Source organism: Gallinula chloropus (genome assembly GCF_964237585.1).
Source record: "Gallinula chloropus genome assembly, chromosome: 3".
Taxonomy (NCBI): Eukaryota; Metazoa; Chordata; class Aves; order Gruiformes; family Rallidae; genus Gallinula; species Gallinula chloropus.
The window spans coordinates 33456189-33473741 of record NC_140087.1 but is presented as its reverse complement, the minus strand read 5'-3'; the positions used below and the strand labels follow the sequence as shown (position 1 = coordinate 33473741).

The 17553-nt window shown below is 44.1% G+C and overlaps 1 protein-coding gene across 2 annotated transcripts in view; it reads left to right on the top strand.

Moving 5' to 3' along the window:
- Positions 1 to 3793: 3793 nt before the first annotated feature.
- GRM1 (glutamate metabotropic receptor 1) overlaps positions 3794 to 17553 on the top strand; it is a gene marked incomplete at both ends in the record, with an annotated part of 179475 nt that continues 165715 nt past the window's right edge. The window contains one exon of one of the 2 annotated variants that reach the window (XM_084262542.1): positions 3794 to 4556. In XM_084262542.1, coding sequence (XP_084118668.1) covers positions 3794 to 4556 — 763 coding nt within the window. The remainder of the gene's footprint in view (positions 4557 to 17553) is intronic. The other variant, XM_084262543.1, reaches the window with a different exon arrangement.

The following is a 17553-nucleotide window of genomic DNA, read 5'->3' as shown; positions in this document are numbered from 1 at the left end:
AGTAAAAATAATGATACGCTGTGCTGCACTGTTTAAAATGTTTAAAAGGAAAACAGAACAAAACACTTCTGATGCCATCAAAATAGAATATTTCAATCAACCTCCAAGTGATTGTTGAATTGTGTCACACAGGAGACTGAAAATTGTTCACTTTTCCTCCATTTCAAGAAGGAAAAACATTCAGTATCAGGTAATTTCCTGTGGAGCTTGCAAGCCAGCTCCAGCTCCTGCTCTTTTCTTGCCCTGAACCCCTGGCTGTCTGATGGGAGCTCATACCTCTGCAAAAAATGCAGTCCCATGTAGTGCCCCAAGGATGGGTGGCAAATAAGAAAGATACCATGTGTTGAGTAATTTGGGAAGGTGGTAGGACCAGGGGCATTGGTTGTTTCTGAGAGGAGAAGTGTTAAATCTGTGGTCTGGGGCAGGATGTGTGGGAAAGAGAGGTAAGAGACAGTGAGGTGATTGGTTTCCTTGGGGAGGCAAGGACAGAACGGCCACATGGTGCTGCGTCTCTGTGGGGGAAGTCTTTCTTTCCCCCATGAACACTGGGGAAGATAGAAGCCCCTCGAGTCCCAGTGCCCTCTTTCCTTAGTCTTTCCTAAAGCCTCCTGACATCCCAAGTGCCTTCTCATGAACCCCAGACCTCTACCAGTTCCCACCTACTCCCACCTGCTGCTGCAGGAATTGGAGAAGCAGCAGTTGAAGCTGTGGCTTGGCATTTGGACGTGCTCTCCAGGCTCAGCAAAACTCAAACCATCACAGGAGCGAGAACAACTCTGTGTGACAGCCAGGCATGACCTCAGCATAAAGACCTGCTGTCTTCCAGTGCCATATTGAAGGAGATGAAGGCTACAGGGTCTTAAATTTTGTGAGGAACCAATGGGAGCATTTGTAAACATTCACCCTGTCAGAGCTAGGAGAACAAACCTGTTGCTTAACTACTAGAATAGTTTGCTGGCATGTTGTAGGTTCCTTGTGTCAAGGGCAGAGACCAAAGTTTAACCATTAAAGCATGGAAGAAAGGGCAATTCCCCCACTCCTGCCTCTTGTGTGCAGATGTAGATACCCCTCCAAGACTGGTTCTGGCAGAGCTGCCCCGAGCTGGGCCCGTGATGCCCAGAGGAGCTTCATGCCCAGAGGTAGAGGACAGGCAGCCCCTCTGCCCCAGCTCCAGCTTTGGGAAACATTATCTGCAGGGAAAGTGGGCACCAGCAAACCACTCAGCTGAGTTTCCATAATGAACATGCCTCATAGATAAACACACAACACAGGCAAGTAACTAGCTGTGTGACAGTAAAAAAAACCTGCAAATATTGACACAAGGAGAAGACACCCCTGAGGCAGTATTCACTGCAAACCCTCCTCTGAATGAGCAATAGTTAAATGTTTGTCCTTGCCTCTTTCTTTCAAAAGTAGGGCAAATATCTATAGAGTTCCCAGCGGGGAGGTAATCTAACTTTAACTTTCATACAGTCAAGTAAAACACTCGAGACCTGTGTTAGGGATGCAAGCAGGTCGTCTGAATTATGATTTTTCAATCTGGTATTATTTTAATCTGACATGCCTCTCACGTGCTTCATTTGGATTCATCTTGACCTGAAAACTCTAATCTCGATGCCTTTATCCTTACAGGTGATTTATCTTGTTGCAGTATCTTTTTTTTTTTTTAATATAAATATTTATTTTAATAGCGAAACCCTGCCCATGAAGCAGACCGACACATTTCACTATTTCGGGTTTCCCGAATGAGGTCTGAGTCCCTTCAAGCAGCAGCCTCTTGCTTTTGCCCTCTGCCTTGCTAATTGTGGCAAGAAGATAATGAATTAACAGCCGCGGGAGGCGAGAGCAAACACCTCCCCTGCAGCCGCAGCGTGCCCCGGGCGGTGCTTCCTTGCTCTCTTGCAAGACAATAGCCGAAGAAATTAAGGAGGGGGAGAAAATGACTGATCCTTCTGTATGAGATAATGGATGAGCCCGGGATGACCTGTTTTTTTCCTTGCGGTGGAGCGGTGCTGAAGACAGAGGGCACCAGCGCCCAGCCCACAGCCTTCGCCCCGCCGCCAGCGCGCCAGCTCGGGGCGGCCGGAGAGCCGCCAATGCCCGCTCACAGCAGGCAGGGAGCCACTGCCTCGCCCGGCCAGGTACGTCTGAGGGGGGACGCTCCGAAGAGACCGAGGGGCTCAGCCCCGGGGCTGCCTGTGGGCCAAGCGGTGCAGGGAAAAGGGCACTCGGGAGACGGGCAGCGGGGCTGCCCGGGAGAGCCTACTCCAGGCGGCTGTGCCTGCGCTCATGTGTGGACACACAAGCCAGGACGGCGGCTCTCCTCGGAGCATCGCCTTCCCCGTGACCGCCTCCAGCTCCCTGCGCCACTCGGCCGGCAGCTGCGCGCCCGAACCGGCTTCGGCACCGGCACCTCTGCTCGCCGCCGAGGGAGGGACGGGGGGTCTGTCGGCGGCCAGTCTGGGGCGGTGCGTGCCGCGGCCGGTCTCCGTGCCTCGGCGTGTGCGTGTGTGTTTGCGTGTGTGTGCCTGTGCGTGCATGCGGGGAGACCGCGGCAGCAGCGACGGGCGGAGGGCAGAAGTTTGGGAGAAGAGCCCAGCGGCCAAGCCCACGGTGGCGGGTCCGGGACAGCCGGACACTGGGGCACCGGGACGGCGCGGTAACAGGACAGCGGGACTCCGGGACAGCGGGCTAGCGGGGTACCGGGACAGGGGGACCAGGGGGCCGGCCAGTGAGGCCGGGGGCAGCGGGCCGGCCGGGATGCCGCGCCGGGACTGCTGGGCGCTGTCCCGGGTGCTGACGGGGCCGCCGTGCAACAGGGACCCGGCCCGGCCTCTCTCCCGGGCGGCGGCGGCGGCAGCCGCGCCGCCCACCCCTTTTCCACCGCGGCTTTTCAAGGCTCCAAGTCCAGCCGCCGGGCTCGCCGCCTCTCCCCGCCCGAAGCCTGCATGAAGGCAGGCGTGCCGGTAAGGCACATCAGGGCTTTGCCCGCCGTTGCCTTAGTAACTAATATGTATTTTCCCCCGCTTGCATATGTGTGTCCCTGGCTCAATTACAGTTTTGCCCCCTACACATGGAAAAGTTAATGTAAAGTGTAAAGCCGTTCCTTTCTTCCTCCCTTTGCTGACCTTTAAATGACATTTCCCGTCGATGGCGGGGCAGATCGCACCCCCTCTCTTTACCCCATTCGGTATTGGGAAAGGAAATTCCTGAAGAGGGGATGATGCCCTCAGGTAGTCAGAATGCGAGAAGGCAAGCACTTGTCACCTCGCTTTCAGGGCTGCGGCCGCTGAGGCCGGGCCAGGACGCTGTCGGTTGAGCTAACTACCTTGTGAAACTTTCTAAACTTCCCGGGGGCGGAGGGGAGGGTGTGTGCCGGCTGGAGGTGCACGGAACAGCAACCTCGGCTTGAAAAGCGGACGCGAAAAGGATCGTATAAACTTAATATATGTGAGTACGCATGATCGTATGTCAAAGCCAATAAATATGTATTTTAATCCCTCTTGAAACTTCCTTTCGAGAGCCCTCGCCGAAGCAAATTGACCCGGGCATGTGCAAAAGCAGTCAGCTCCTCGAACAGTGCAGGGTTGCTTTATCGAGCTCGGGTGTGACATCGGTTCCCCGATTAGCGTTTCATCCCCTCTTTCTATGCCACCAGGTTAAAAGTCAATAGGATGACGGCTGCCGGGGCACCTTCGAGAGCGATGCTGTAAGACGTTGCTGTGATGCTATTTGGAGCAACTTGGGCGCTGGCGGGGGGAAGCGGATGCCATTTCCTACATGTCCTTAAACCATGTGCAGGCAAGAGGAGCCCATGAAATTGGTAACCTGGGTCTGGATGACATCGTGTAACAAAATGATTGGCGTGCTGCTGGTCTTTTTCCCTGCTCTGCTCCTGGAGATGGACGTGCTGCCCAGGAGCGCCGGGCGGAAGGTGCTTCTCTCCTCAGCCTCCTCGCAGCGGTCTGTGGCTCGGATGGACGGGGATGTCATCATCGGGGCGCTCTTCTCTGTCCATCACCAGCCGCCGGCTGAGAAAGTGCCCGAGAGGAAGTGCGGGGAAATCCGGGAGCAGTACGGCATCCAGAGAGTCGAAGCCATGTTTCACACTTTGGATAAAATTAACGCCGACCCGGTCCTGCTGCCTAACATCACCCTGGGCAGCGAGATCCGAGACTCCTGCTGGCACTCCTCGGTGGCTCTGGAGCAGAGCATCGAGTTCATACGGGACTCCCTCATCTCCATCAGGGATGACAAGGACGGAGGCACCCGCTGTGTTTCCGACTCGCAGCCCCAGCCTCAGGCCAGAGTGAAAAAACCCATCGCAGGGGTCATCGGCCCTGGCTCCAGCTCGGTTGCTATCCAAGTCCAAAATCTGCTCCAGCTCTTCGACATCCCCCAGATCGCTTACTCTGCCACCAGCATCGACCTGAGCGACAAAACGCTGTACAAATACTTCCTCAGGGTGGTCCCCTCCGACACGCTGCAAGCCAGGGCCATGCTCGACATCGTCAAGCGCTACAACTGGACCTACGTCTCCGCCGTGCACACGGAAGGTAGGTACGGGGAAGCCCGATGCCTCGCCCCGGCCGGGCCCGGGGCGCTGCGCTCTCCGCGGGCGCTCCGCAAGGGTGCGGAGGTGCTGGGTTACCCGCCAGGACCCACGGGGGAACCGGCTTCTCCCCGAGTGAGCGCCGGCCGCTGACACCGTAAGGGGAACGGGAAAAAAGTGTTTGGGGGGGGGCTCTTCGGAGGACGCTCCGGGCCCCGGGCACGGCGGCTGCGAGAAACGGGAGGGGTTTCGGCAGCGCAGGGAACCCGCAAAGAATCAGGCGTCTTGCCTGCGGTCCCGTCCCCTGTTCTCATTCACACACAGAGCGGTTCGCGTGTTCCTAGATGAGAAGTTAACAGGAGCGAGCATCCGGGTCTGGAGCTGGTAGCGGCTCTGGCTGCACCGTGCCGGAGCCCGGAGGCTGGTTTGTCCGTGGGGCCGGTGAGCTGGCCGGACCTGCGGCACCCGTCGCTGCCGCCACAAGTTTGGCATTTCTGCCCGAGCAAAGCGGAGTCGCGGCTCGGCAGGGACTCCAGGATTAGCTGCTGGCTTTGCTGGGTGTGGACTCGTTTTCTGAGACTGCCGGACTCAGAGGAAAGAAACCTAAAAAATCCCCCCGCATCCCTGAGAGCCCCTGCGGAGCCACGTCCCGTGGGGAGGGAAGGGCACAGGGTGGAGGTCGGGGCAAGCAGCTTTTCATGCAGCCTGAGCAATATTAAAAATATTTATCTGTACAATCCGTTTATAGACAACAGGTTTTACGAATTATAAATATCAAAAGTAAGGGTATTTTATAGTCAGGTTAGGTGGACCGATATGAATCACAGAAGCATTTGCATTTGATAGACAGCAAACTCTTGCGATGTATTATTGTGGCATTGCTGGAGTCCAGTAATGGCTCTCAAAATGGGATTTTTAAAGTAGAAAATTGCATACCTGGCCACATTAGTGCTATAGTTTTGCAGCTATTCAGTTTATCTGAGTGTATCTCTTGTAGGCATTTGATTTATGATTCCCTCTGGTTACTGAGCTGACTCCACACCTTTTATTCTCACAGAGATGACTAAGTAAAAAGAGTTAGGAACGTGTATCATGATGAACAAATAAAAGAGTCCTCAGGAAGATCTACATATACAACATTCAAAGGTGAAACTGCACACCTATAACATGGAAGTGCTACAACTGGCAGAGGAGGTGGGGGTAGGGAGTGGGCTGGTGAGGCGTGGGGGAGTGGGGAAGACGGGTGTAATGGAAGCAATGACCTGACATTTGCAGTTCGTTTGTGCCCTGTTCAGATGAGAGAACGAACTGCTAGAAGGAGTTGGGCATGAGCTATTAAGATTCTCTATTGCTGACAGATAGGATTAGATCTTGTGGCAGACCGGGGTGAAAAATAAATATGAAAGGGATAAATTCTTTGCTGTTGTAAATCGCCATCTCTCCCTTCAATACACTTCGGGGAGCTTTGTTAACTCATAGCGCCCGAGGAGCTGCCTCAAGGGACCTGCTCCCTCCCTCCCACTCTCCTTAACATTAGGAGGACCTACCTCTTTTGGAAAAGACAACAGATTACGGAGGTTACTTATTCATTTGTTTTTAACAGATCAGTGTAACTAATAATTTAAGTAATCGTTTGTGAGAAATTTTAATTAAATGTTTTTATTAATATGTTATTGAGTGATGAAAAATGCTTGTTGCAAGATTTTTTTATAGACTTTAAACTACGAAAATAGTGGATCAGTTCTACCCCCATGATACAATACTTTCCTCTTACAAAACATCACAAGGGTTTTGTAGATTATGCAGCTAAAGATTATTTTTTTCTTTTAAAAATTATTATTAATCTATATCTGCCATACTTCTATTGTTACATTCAAGTTACAAATTCCACATGAAATATGTAACATACTTCAATTTCTGTGTTGCCTTCCAGAAAGATGAGTTATTAACCCCATACCAATTACTGTTCGGTGGATTCCAAAGACTTTTTGTTTTCTATTAAGAGAGAAATTACTATTCATGAAAATAGGTATAAAATATAACATTTCTAATGTTTCAAATCCCATGCACTCACTGTGAGAGATCTGCTTGCTGGTGTGTTCAAGGTGGGATCATTCTTTGCAGACAACACAAAGCCACTCTGAATAATAGTCTGCGTGAACAGGAGCTGCTCTATCCATGCTATGTTTGGAAATATGGGGATAAAGTGTAGTAAGAAACATTCCTCCTCCACACTTACTCATAGGCCTCTATGCTGTCTTTATGGTGGGCTGCGAAATGTGCTGGAGGAATTCTAGGGTATCACGTGTTGGAGAATCAGTTCAGCAGGAACTGAGAAACAGGGCGTGTTTCTAGGAAATGTACAGGTTGACACTGTGTAGAAGTTAACTGTCCACCTTCCCAGTACTCCAGATCCCACCTGGTCACCTCTTGAAAGCAGAAAATCTGCTCCCAGAGCCCTTGCTCTCCTGAGGATGGACAATCCCTAGCTCTTGTGGCCACCCAGCCACAAGGGGATGCAATGAGACCACCGAGCTGACTGACTCCTGGGTCAGCTGGTCCTGCTCCCCAACCTATACTGGCCCTGGCCAGGGTCACAGAAATAGCCCAGGGGTGATGGTTCAGACAGCCTGAACTACCCAGCTCCACCACTTACCCTTCCTCCACTCCTCTACTCCTCTACTTTAGCTGGAGTTGCTTGAATGCCAAAACCAATGCCAGTCTACTCAGTGATACCCTTAATGAAAATCAGAAATAAATTCCACAGAGTTCGCTGACCACCTTTCGTAACAGGAAGCCCCCCACAAGAAATTAATGTCCTTAAGTAGCCCCCAGTATCCTACTCTGCATTTGACACGGAAGTTTATTCTTCCTGCGTTAATACCATAATTAGTGTTAATTAGTGGTGAAGACCTTTAACTAGCTACAACCTCTACATGGTACACGAAGTCACATGGAGATATGCCATACTTGTTTTGGGGTGGAGGGTTTTTGCAATGGTTGTTTATTAAGATGTATAAACATTGCACTTGAGTAGAAACTTCCCAGTTAGTGAACCAAATCTGTTTTCAAAGGCCCACATAGCACATTGCTCCTTTTAGATTAAAATTGACACACATAAAGCTCCACATTCAAGCACAAAGGCGGGTTACTATGTTTGGTTATTTTGTTGTGTATCTCAGTTGAGCATAGTTGCACATCATGAAGAGTGCATTTTTTGCCAGAGTGGGCAGCAGTCATTAAACGATGTGAGAAATCTGTGCATCTGCCGGCGGAAGGTTGTGTGACTGTATAGTAGCTGCGAGACATTTTCAAGGCTATTATTTATTTTTTTAAGGATTCTTCAAAGGTAACTCAATGTTGGAGTTCTTGTCATGTGTGCATCTCAGCTCTCAGTCTTGGAAGCCATTCTTATCTGGAAATGCACATAAGGAGTTGTCTAACTCTGAGCCAAGGCTTCGTATAGCATCAAAAACACGTGTTAAATTTGGCACAATCCCAAGAGTGGAAAGGGCTGAAGGAACTAGAATTGCTAAAGGTTACTTTCCAGGTGAGATGTTACGGTCTTTGGTGATATGACCTCAGAGTCAGATATTACCCTCAACTTACCAGGTATCCACTGGTTATTTGGTAGAACTGGGAAGAATTACAGGGGACGCATTCTTCCTTGCCTGTATCAGAGCTCCTGGGCTGCTTCTGGGACAAAGCAAGAGATGGGAACCACCTCTGCACTGTTCTGATGCTGAAGGTGTGGAAGTTGTTAACAGGGTTGTCTCCAGAAGATGCAGAGTGGTCATGAGATTCCTGCAGGTTACACTGGATTCCAAAAGCCACCAGATGCCTGCGACGTGGCTAGTCATCTTCATGGAGTTCCCACCATACCCCTCACTTTTACATGTTCCTTTTACACACAAAGCAAGAGAGATGGTGGCGTAAGAGGACTTTTTATCACTTCATCTAGCAAATACATCACTTCTGAATAAGCAGATAGAAATACTTACTGCCTGGCTTTTCATTTAAATTCATACTTGTTAGCCTTATAAAGAGAGATTTGGGATTCTATGAAAATAAAATCTGAATGCACAGTCTAGATCTGTTTGAGTGTCGTTTGCAATTTATGGACCATTCTTTTACTTTAGTCTACAAATACCCCCATATAAACAAAAATTTCCACTCCAAAAGATTCACACGCAGACTTAGTAGAAGCAACTTTGGAAACAGAATGATAAAGTTAATTCCACCAATTTTTAATTGGTTTTAGATTAATTTTGCTGAGAGCACTGACATGTTTCTGGTCTGGATCAATTTTGTCAGATTTGTATTGCCAGGCTGTTTCTTGAATATCAGGCTTAAAATGAACTATGATGAAGCAGATGGCACAACTGTTGAGAGTTTCAGATCGAAGTGGATGGTAGATAGATTATCTTCACAGTGATTTTTGATAACCTGACTGTTGCATAATCTCCATTATAGTAACGTACAGGAAACTCATAAGCATGTTTATATACATTGGAAAGAGGACAGAGGGGAGTGAATCTTGTACTTTATTGCATATTTCACAGGAAATAAATTCTTTCAGCAGAACTCATTAAATAACTCATTTTGATGTGCAAAAGATAATATTACTCTTTAAAGATAAGTGGATCCATGAAATATCCATGAAATAGCTCAAAGGAATATTTTTCATACAATTGTGTTTAATTTCTCACAAGGTATTCCTACAGCGGTTTCTAACAATGCTGCAGTTTTCATTCCATGGTGCCTCTTGATGATTCGTAATTTCTGATAAAATTATGGTCTGACAATAGAAAACAGCAACTCCTGTTCAAATGTTGGAAACTTCAGAGTTTATAAATATTTCGATAGGTACCAACAATTACAAAAGTGCTCTTAAAGGTTAACCTTGTGAAGTGTGGTGAATTGTGGCCCAGATGCATGTTCACAAATGCGTGTTCCAATCTAATTTTTCTCCATTTAACTAGCTTCACTTCAGAGGCTTTGTGTCAGGCAAAAAAGGAGAAAGATATGTCCCAAGGAGGACAGAATTTAATTTGAAAACAAGTAGAGACAAGAACATTCCCTTCATTAGATACATTAATTGTATTTATTAGAAGGTGCTGGGAGAATCATTTACACTGATTGATGTTGACAAAATTATTGTGGGTGACAGACACTGTGGGGATTAAAAGAAATCCCTTTTTGAAAATATACTGCTTTGCAGCACTCCTTAATTCACCAAAAAAAAAAAAAATCTAGCTTTTCCACCACACAACTGGCAGCTGTATGAGTTAAATCAGCTCAAAAGACTCATCTAACTGCTGTGCCTGCCTTCTCAGCAATATTGCTAGAGTTCATATTTATCAGTCAGCATCATGGGTTCATTCGTGCTTTACTTCTATTTTTTCTGCATGATGCCCTAGCTCTCATAGTTGTGTCCCCCACAGTCTTTGTAAAATCCTGTAGGATTCTTGTCTCACTGAAGACGGTTTTAAAAATGTTAAATGATCTTGGCTTTCTGAAAAATCTACATAAAAATGTCTCAAAAATCAAAAGATTCAGAGACATGAAAATGTCTCTAAAATGTTCTTTTGAGCATATGGCTCATAATATGATGGTGCTTGTGCTTAGGTTTCTCAGATAGAAAACCGAAAGCTATGTGAAATGAAATCACATTGCTGGAAGCAGTGTCACCCGTTGAGAAATATTCTTCAGGGGTCTGATGAACCAGTGAGCTGGTAACTGTGGTGGCAGACCAGAAGCGTTGCACCTGCCACACTCAACCCAGAAAAATACTGATCAAAGTCATTACTAACTGGTGCTCACTGACCCGAGCGAATCAGAGCGGGGATTTCAGTGCATTTTCTGGGTGGCAGGTGTTCGCAGCATAAGCCACGGTTACAGATGGCAGTAATTAACACCCGTGCTGGCGGTCTGAACAGGAGGGCCACAAGCCCACATCAACTACAATAGTGTTTCACCTGAAGAAACTATCTCTTCACCTATGGGTACCTAAGGGATGCTACAGGGGTATTGCCAGAGACAGGCGGAGAGAGGTGTGCAACAGATGATTGTCCCATTACCCACTCGCTAATTTTTCAGACTGGATCTTTTCCCTAACAGTAATATTGCAATGATGATGATGATGATGATGGTGATTAGTCTTTGGCTTAGAGAACAATTTCTAGGTCTGTTTTGCCTACCGACACGTCACAACACGGGCTGTAGAGGGAGACGGCAGGAGTTTCGTGATCTTTGAAGCTGTTGGACTGCAGCTCCAGCTCCTGTCAATAGAGTGCCCATGAGCGCTGTTCTCAGACCCTAGAGCAGCAAAAAGTTACTGAAGTCAACGGAGTTTACCTCAGTCTTAGTTCTTTCCCAGTGAAGAAACACCGATAAGGCTTTTTTTTAAAACCCTGTTCCAATTAGAACACCTCACTCCATAGAAAAATGGTGGGGGAAAAGTGTGCCTAAGAATGGTGTAAAGGCTCTTCATAGGAGTTGTTTTATGTGAAAAATAAACTGTTTGGCTGAGGAAAGGAAATTAACATTAAATAAATATTAAAACTGCTGTACTGGTCCTTGGTAGACTGAATATTTAAAGAAGCAAGAGCAGGGCATGTACAGAGCATACTTTCACAGCTCCAGTATGTAGCAGCTTCCCAAATACCAGGGCTACCTTTCCTTAGCAGATTTGTCTGATCCCTTTCAATATCTATTTATACTTCAGATACTTCAGTCTCCATAGTATCATAACAATTCTATACATTAATCGTACCTTGTGTGAACAAGTGTTTTACCTAAAACCATTCCCTGATGGCTGCATTACTTTCATGCATCCATACAAAACTTCTCATCGTCTGTTAATCCTATTCCGTGTTTCTAATTCCAATATAAAATGTGGGGAAATAGAGCTATAGTCAGTATTCAGGGTGGGGGCACATGCCAGTTAAACTCACTTGTGCGGTGACAATTTCTGTATTGCTCTCAGACCTTTCCTAATAAAGTTCCAGTAGTCCATTACCTGGTTAGCTGCCACTATGCACAGAATGGATGTTGTCAGGAAATACTTTGTAATTACCACAAATCCTTTCCCCCTAAATGTTAAAGCCTGCTTCAGAGGCCATTGTACAGGGGGCTTCCTTTGTGTGTGTTACTCTTCATTTATTAATGCAAAATGTATTTCCTATGCTTTGGTTCCTATCTGTTATCCAATTATTAATCCAGGACCTTCTGCATTATCCCATATTACCTCTATTTCTGCCAGGGCCTTTAATAGGGGGCCTCATCAAAAGCTTTCTTAAATTCCAAGTACTCTATAGTGATTATATTGTTCATACTGTTACCTGCTCCAACAAAGATTGGAACCTGCTTTGGCAGGGGGGTTGGACTCGATGACTCTTGAGGTCCCTTCCAACCCCTACGATTCTGTGATTCTGTGAAAGATGTCAAATAAACTTCTGTGGTATGTGTTTTCTTTGCAAAAGCTATGTTTATTCTTCCCCAAGATGGTTTATTTATTTACTTGCGCATTAATACTGGTTTTGTTATAGTTCCTACCAATTAACTTTGTGCAGAAATAGCTTAAATTTGCAGAAATATCATGTCTGTTATTCATTAGATAACCCTCTATACCTCTGTACTCTCCATAAATTCTGTTTAAAAATGAAAACTGGTATGTGAAAATATGAAATTACCACTTTACCATTTCCATCAGTTTTGGTCCTAAGGACAGCTCAACTGGTGGTAACGCACCACATGAGAAAATTAGCTGGTATTGGCAATTTGTTAAAGTCTGTCTCATGGATTTGTTCTAAAATGCATTCTACTGGCATTCTGAGACAACTGTTCCGTCTTATCCTACACAAGGAATGACCTTTGTACAGGAACCATCCTATCTGCCTTCAGAGGCAGTGCAGACTCAGCGAATTAATTTAACTTTTCTGTTATGGTTTTATCTTCCCTGAGTGCTCTTTTTATATAACTGGTTATCACTGAGTATCAGGCAAGTTTCTCATTTCTGGAATATTTGAAGAATGGTGGGTTATTAGATTCTATCCCTTTATGTCTCAAAATTGTTTCATCTTGTTTTATTGTGGTTTTGTATTTCATTTGCCAAGATATAGTCTGCTTTCTTTCCCTCATTAGGATACAACTTAGACTTTTAAAAATATTTGGTTTATTTTTTTTAGAGTATTTTATTTATTTGGTTTGGTTTTATTTTAGTAGCTTTAGGAAATTTGCTTTTCTGCTTTATCATGCTGGCTTTTTTTGATCCTTTTGAACTTTAGCTTTCAGCTTCTCATATATTTCTGAGTAGTCTCCATGTAATTTCATAGATTCATAGAATCGTTTCAGTTGGAAAAGACATTTCGGATCATCAAGTCCAATCGTTAACCTAGCACTGCCAAGTCCAACCACTAAACCATGTCCCTAAGCACCACAGCTATGTGTATTTTAAATACCTCCAAGGATGGTGACTCAACCACTTCCCTGGGCAGCCTGTTCCAACTATTGATAACCCTTTCAGTAAAGAAACTTTCCTTAATATCCAATCTAAAACTCCTCTGGTGCAGAGGCCATTTCCTCTTGTCCTATTGCTTGTTACTTCATTTTTTAGTATTTCACTCTTTTAGCTGCTCCCTTTAATTTCCTTGAAACTAGAGTTCTCATTTTAAGAGAATTTATTTTGGTTTAAATTAGGAATTATTTCTGATTTTTTATTTCACATGCAGCTTTTCCTGTTCAAATATGACTAATATACAGTCACAATTAGAGACTGTTTTATGAATAGTTGGGTCTTAATAAGATGTTGTATGCTGCTCAAGACTAAATAAAGAGTTGCTTCTTCTTTTCTGAGTTCAATGAGCAGATGAGTAACACACATGGAAAAGAAATTATTGCCCAGTGTGTAAGATTTTCCATTATCTAACCTACAGTCTGGCAGTACTACATACAGAGCCAGGGTGCATTAACAGCATTTTGTGACACGTAGCGTGCTTTTTAATTAAAAGTACTGTGCATCACAAGCTGTCCTTTCCTCTTGTGACATGCCACTACCTAGATGGCTTGTGTCTATCAAAAATCAGTGTGACAGATATTTCATTTTCCCGAAAAGTCATAGGTTTTTTATACAATGCCACAGTCTGTTTGAACAGACCATTTGTGTTCTCTCTTCAATGTTTTTAAAGAAAATAATATCTTACAGTATATTTGAATTGTATTAACAGCCAGTCCCTTTGAAATTGGATAGAAATGTTGTAAGGGTAGGCAGTTGGCAGTTCCTATAGGCAAAGCAGAGAGGGTCGATGTCCCGCACCAGTGCAGAGAGCAAGCCTGGCTGTAAGGCTCTTGATCCAATCCTCACTGAAGCTAGTTGGTGTCCTCTGTTGAGTCCAATGGATCCTGCATGGGGCTCAGCATGGTCATCAGATGTTACCATTTCAGGTTATGGAGCTGACATTCCTCAGAAAGCAGTAAAAATCCACAGGGCTTGTGAATCCACAGCTAGAAGGACCTCAGTTAATTGAAAGTAGTGTAAAATTGTGTGAAGGCAAACTGTGTTTGTTGGATCTGCATAGATATTAGAGGATGTTCATATACATAATTTTTTTCCTTACAGCTAGAAGGTGGCTGAATCTCATTTGCTTCTTCCCATGCAAATTCCCCAGTGAATTTAACTCTTCTTTCTCTTTACAAATCATTTGAGGAACGAACTTAGCATTTTCTTAAATGCAGTCACAATTTGCAGTTGTTTGACCAGCAACTTTCATTCTTGCCCATCTGTGGATACAGATGGATTTGTACAAGCTAGTAATTCCCCAAACATTTAGTTGAACAAAACTCATCCTGGCAAACAGCAAGCATGAATATCGCTGAAGTGACAGCTATTTGAAGTCTGAATAAGTGTTCATAAATACTTTCTTAAAATGCCTGGCCAAGCTCCATTGAACATTGAATGTCTCCTCCTCTGTGAAGTAGAATATAAAAGATGAATTTGTAATTAATTGTCAGGAAGTGAGAAAACCTTTCATGCTTATTTATATAAGCCTTTCGTACCCACATGGTGCTGTGGAGAGGTTCTAGCAAATGGAAATTTGGCACGTAGACCCTTGCACTGGGTATTGAAAGATGGTGATCCTCCTAGTGAAAATCTATTTCTCTGGCTGCAAGCTCCACAAACATAAATCTTGCTTGAGCAGCAAATATGTGAAACTGAATATTGAAAATGCTGTAAAGGAATGCTATATTATCAGCATTGCTAAAACTGGTAGGACGATTTGAGAGACTGGGAAGTTAAATTCCTCTCTTTCTGAACTGGTAAGAATGGGTTACAGGAGCAGGCTGACAGCATTCTCTTGGATGATGCCCTTATTTTCCAGGCCATAATTCCCCAGAAAGTTAAACCTGCAGGTGAAATTACAAGAACAACAGAAAGGTTTTGCAGGAGTTTCTTCTGGATTTGTCATCAACCTCAGAAAGAGATGATCAATATTCTGTTAAGCCCATGCCCCTAACGATGCCTGCAATGGTGTCCTCCAATGTTGCCATCCTGCAAAAGGTTAGGATAAGGATCTAGTAAAAGTCTGAATCTGCAGCATGGAAGACAGTAATGTGCAAAACTGATGTTATGAAGTTGAGCGAGGCAATAAATATTGATTTCAGTGTATTACAGAACAGCCCAAAATGGATGGTGTCGAGTTGTGACAAAATCCAAAAGACAAATGAGCTTGCCAGACAGCTCTGCCTACCAAGACAGCAATCCCCAGAAAAATAGTAATATGATGATTCAGGATTCAGCTGACAGAAAAAAAAATTGTAATTAAATTAAAAGCAATCAGTGTGACTCTATGGAAAAATAGGTCTTCTCAAACAACCCTGATTTTATTTCCTGATGAAGGTGCAAACTTGGTAGCTATAGATAACAGTGCAGCTGAAATATCTTGGATTTCTGTAAAGCACTGAATTATTATTGCAGGATGTTTTTATTTTAAAAGTACTATACAATGCCAGGAAATCAGGCATTGTATAAATTAAAACTCAGAACACTGACCTCAGCAAGTAGAGTGACCATACAATGAGATTGTCTTATGCATTGCACAGAGCTTGACAAAAGCCAGTGTCTTCATAAATAATCTACAAAGCATAATTTCTGACAAGTTATGCAGATTTGTGAAATGGCAACTAATGGAGAAAAGGGAAGATTGGTAACCTAGACCAACTCTAAGAAAATGCATGCTAATACAGTCAAATGTTAACCATCTATACAGAAATAAAGTGCATGTGCAACTTACATGGGAGAACTGTGTCCCTGAAAGAATTCCTAAATATATGGCTATAGAGGAACTGCATCAAAAAAACTTCAACCCAAAATACAGAAAGGTAATGTCATCCTTGAGAGAGTTGGAACTTTACCTCAGTCTAAGGATTATTAGCATTAATTTTTCTATTCTTTGTTCAGTTCTGTTCCCAACATTTAAAAAAAAAATTAAAATATTGACAAGAGATGGGGATAAAACTCTAAATGATTTGAGGGCTGCAAAAAAATGCCAGATAACAGGAATCCAAACCAGCTTAGTCTATTTCGTTTGTCAAAAAGAGATACAGCTTGGTTTATCAAAAATGTTTCATTTTCCTCCAGGCAAACAATGTCAGTAGGAACTAAAGGGTTCTGTATCCTAATGGCTGCATGCATAACAAACACCAATTGCTGGTAAGGCAACAAATTCCAATTAGAAAAAAGCCAAACAATTTTACTTGTGACAGTGATTAAACACAGCACAAATGACTGAGGAAAGTGATACGTTTTCAGACTTTTGATGTTGTCTTATCAAAATTTGCTGCAGGTGTTCTGGAACAGTTTTATTCAGAATGTAAATCACTGGACACAGCACAGTGGGATCTGGAGTGAATGTATAGGCTGGCATTATACAGGCAGTCACATATGAAGAGCTGACTGTTCTTTCTGGTATTATGTCCTATTCATTTGTGGATAGTTTTGATTATGTAAGCAGGCAGGAAAAAACTCAGTTAAATTTAAAGAATAGGTTAACATTTATGCATTCTCTCATCTGCTCAGCTACCTTGGAAAATTCAAAGTATCCTGTGCTGTTGGTACTGATTATAGAGGAAGAGAAACTCAGGACTAAATAATCCCCTCAGTCAAATTCAGTTCAGTGTGGCGGTTTGTATGCAATTTTTAAGTCAATATTTTTTCACTTACCAGCAATTGATGCCTTTTATGCAATTTACCAGTAGAGTATAGAGCCCTTGAATTCCTACTATTTTTGTTTGTTTGGTGGAAATTTTAGGTTTCATGTGCACTTTATACTGTACTTGTTCTCTTACTTGTGACATAAATATTGGCCCCTGGGAATGAAGAAAATGGCAAGTTTTCTGAAAGGATGCAGTGACATTTTTCTATGGTCTCATTAGTTACAATAGCACCTCTGTACCTAAAATGATACTCATCTGACAGCCCACGCAAAATAAATAATAATAATAAAAACTACAGAAGAAAATGAAAAGCTCGTAACTAAAAATTAATATTTTTACCCAGCACTTTTTCTAGAAAGGAATTCTGTGGTGAATTTTGTGAATATTTGTTTTAACAGAGCAAATATGGGCATTGATATTTTCTGTCTGTTTCAGAACACAAGCAGCATTTTATAGATGCTATCCCTTCATGCAATGAACATCTTATTGTCCTCTTACAAGGCAATCTAGAGTACAGTCATGTTTGAAAACTCATTGTCCTTGTCACACCTACTCGTGTCTTTTCTACTGAACCAAAATGTGTGTGAAAAAATGTATTCTGCTTTTGCCGTGGCTGTGGTCTTGCCTGTGAAGTGTGAGGCAGAAGTGTGCTGGTACCACAAATATCCAAAGTCACATCACGGCTTTTTATAGTTCATGTCCTGAGGACATATGAATAATAAAGTGCTCCTTAAGATTTGGGCAATGCATCTGTATTTACATGCAGAGCTACCATTCGGCTTTAATGA